The following is a 2,750-nucleotide window of genomic DNA, read 5'->3' as shown; positions in this document are numbered from 1 at the left end:
CACAGGGAAGACCAAGTGCAGGTTTGTGGATCAAACTCTTTAACTGTCACAAATACATTGCATAAGCAATACTGAAATAGGAACTTTTACACTGAGAAATGAGTAGTTAGAAAAGAAACATATTATCCTAACCACTGAGACTTTCTGTAGGTTCCCTGCTATGTCCTGCAAGACATAGGATCTTATTTCCCCATGGAATCTGGAAGATAGCAAAGCCAGATGCAAATACACTATACAGTTATAAGCTAACCAATAGGGGAAAAATGGCCAATTTCACTCAATTCACGTGTAAAGACTACTTTCTAAGATGTTGTCATCACAAAAATGGACAGAGTAACAAATAAGTAGCAGACTGCTAACTATATGAAGAGTTAGCACAGAGGACATTGTTTGGGTACCTTTAAGATATGCAGATACAAATAAGACTGCTAACTCAGGTGGCTGCAGATACAAAGAGGCATACTAGAGACATCAGTACATGTATATGCAGTAACAAGTTGCAAAGATATAACTGTCTTAGTAACATACTAATATGCAGTAAAAATTACCTTCATCGGTGGGATACTTGTACAGCCAATCTTTGCAACAAACCAAAGCTTCAAGAGTTTCTGGTGTCATTGAGCTTCGATTGTCACTAAGAATCCGACCACTCAAGCTGAATGCTGATTCAGAAGAAACGGTGCTGAGTGGAATTGCTAAGAAATCGCGTGCCATCGCTGACAGCACAGGGTACTTGTTGGAGTTTGTCTTCCACCAAGTCAGAATTTCAAAATTTTCATCTGTTCTCACTGGTGGTTCATCTAGATATGCATCAAGTTCTGATTTTTCAATCCAAGTCCCTCTCCTCTGATGCCTATATTCAGCAAATTCTTGTTCTAGTCTTCTTTTTCCAAGAACTAGCACTGGAGAACGGTTCACCATGCTCCTGGACGCACCAGTTTGTGATACTACATTTGTATCATTTTGTCTAATAACCTCTTCATACTTCCTAAAATATAGGCGAAGCCACTCTTTAGCCTGATTTTTGCTCAAGTCAATGTCAATAAAGTTCCTGCACACCTTCTCATAAAAGAAGTCTAAGAAGTCAACTTTTGTTCTTGGATCAAGTATGCTGCAAATAACAAGGACCATATTGTAATTTCCATTCCAATACTTATCAAATTTCCTCTCCATTGCTTTTGCCAAATCTGCGATAACCTCATCCTTGTACCATTCTGGACTATTTAGAGTTTGATGGATACAAAGCACATTATCCAGGAACATGTGGGAAGTAGCGTATCTATCAGCTGAGAACGCCCTGGTAGTTTCTTCAAAAACTCCAAGAAACTCACCAATATACTCAACTTTGCTAAACTCATCTTCAGTTGGAAATGGTTGCTGATTTGCTTGGGCATATCGCTTCAAGACGATCTTGTACTTTACTGCCTCCATAATCATGGCATGGGTTGAGTTCCAACGGTTGGGAACATCAAGGACTAAACCAGCCTTTGCAGCAAGACATTCCCTTTGAGCTATCTCATTGAAATCCTGGATACGCGATGGTGATGAGTTAATGTGCCTAATCAGGTCTCTTATCAACTCTATCATAGCACTAACAATGTTCATACCATCTTGGACAAGAATGTTGAGTATATGAGCACAACATCTAACAAGAAGATGCTCACCACCAAATAACATCTCAAACTTTCCGCTTTCTTGCAAAAGATCACAAGCTGCCTTGTTATTTGCTACATTATCGAGTGTGATGGTAAACATCTTCTCTTTGATACCATAATCTGTTAGAATAGTTGTAATGGCTTCCTCAATAGCTACACCCGTATGTGGATACTTCAGATCCTTAAATGCAATTATCTTTTTCTTCAAAACAAAATCAGGGCCAATATAGTGAGCTGTCACACAAATATATCCCAACTTTTGGTTTGATGTCCAAAGATCAGATGTGAAGCAAATGCGAGAGTTAAGACTCTGAAGTTCACTTCGCAATTCTATCTTTGCTCTCTCAAACTTAGCAACACATTCATTACGAATCATTTGTCGCCCTATGCATCTAAATGCAGGTTGCAATGATTCCATCCAAGGCTCAAACCCTTCATCATCAAACTTATTGAATGCTACATCAGCTCTAACACACCATGCAATCATCAAGTCACGACTTCTCTGTTGATTAAAGGTGAATGAACTATCTACAGGCTTTTTCTTCATTGTAGCGACAAATTTGTTCCTATCATCACTAGGGATTGTGGGGCAATGCTCTGCAATGTGAGTTCGAAGGCTGTTTGTACCTGATTTTCTGTTCGCAGTCAACTTTGTTCCACAGTACTTGCAAATTGCTTTTAGGACACCATCTATCTCGACCAAATCCGGCTCATAATACTCCCAGACTGGTGCCCTTCTGTTTGGTGTTTGCGAGGAATTGTTGTTGGTGCTCTCACTAGTACCAGAGGCCTCTAACCGATGAGAAGACATCTGTTTCAAAAAATATAAAGTATAAAGTAGAAGCAACGTTGTGTAAAAGTAGAGTGACATCTGCCAAATTAACAAACTGACAAGATTTCGTAATGAAACAGATGAACTGATAAAAGCACAAAGTAGAAGCAACGCTCTCTATTTAACAAACTGACAAGATTTCAGCTTAACTAGTAGCACTAGCAGAGAAGCACCAAAGGCCCTCCATGTAGTTTCTGTAGCACTAGCTGGGCTCATTCATGGTGTGAAAATAAAGGTAGAGTAGCAGAGAAGCTTAGACGAAC

At 39.4% G+C, this 2,750-nt stretch overlaps 1 protein-coding gene across 1 annotated transcript; it reads right to left on the bottom strand.

The window, feature by feature from the left end:
• Positions 1–433: 433 nt before the first annotated feature.
• Positions 434–2,466, bottom strand: LOC117849280 (zinc finger BED domain-containing protein RICESLEEPER 2-like). The gene is made up of 2 exons (XM_034730842.1): positions 549–2,466; positions 434–441 (listed from the first exon to the last, which is right to left on the bottom strand). The coding sequence occupies exons 1-2, from the start codon at positions 2,464–2,466 to the stop codon at positions 434–436; spliced, it is 1,926 nt and encodes a 641-aa protein (XP_034586733.1).
• Between the last annotated feature and the right edge of the window lie 284 nt (positions 2,467–2,750).

Source organism: Setaria viridis, chromosome 3 (assembly GCF_005286985.2).
Source record: "Setaria viridis chromosome 3, Setaria_viridis_v4.0, whole genome shotgun sequence".
Taxonomy (NCBI): Eukaryota; Viridiplantae; Streptophyta; class Magnoliopsida; order Poales; family Poaceae; genus Setaria; species Setaria viridis.
This window is presented reverse-complemented; position numbering and strand designations above follow the sequence as displayed.

Coding starts and splice junctions, on each gene's coding strand:
- LOC117849280 (XM_034730842.1), bottom strand. CDS start 2,466: ATGTCTTCTCATCGGTTAGAGGCCTCTGGTACTAGTGAGAGCACCAAC.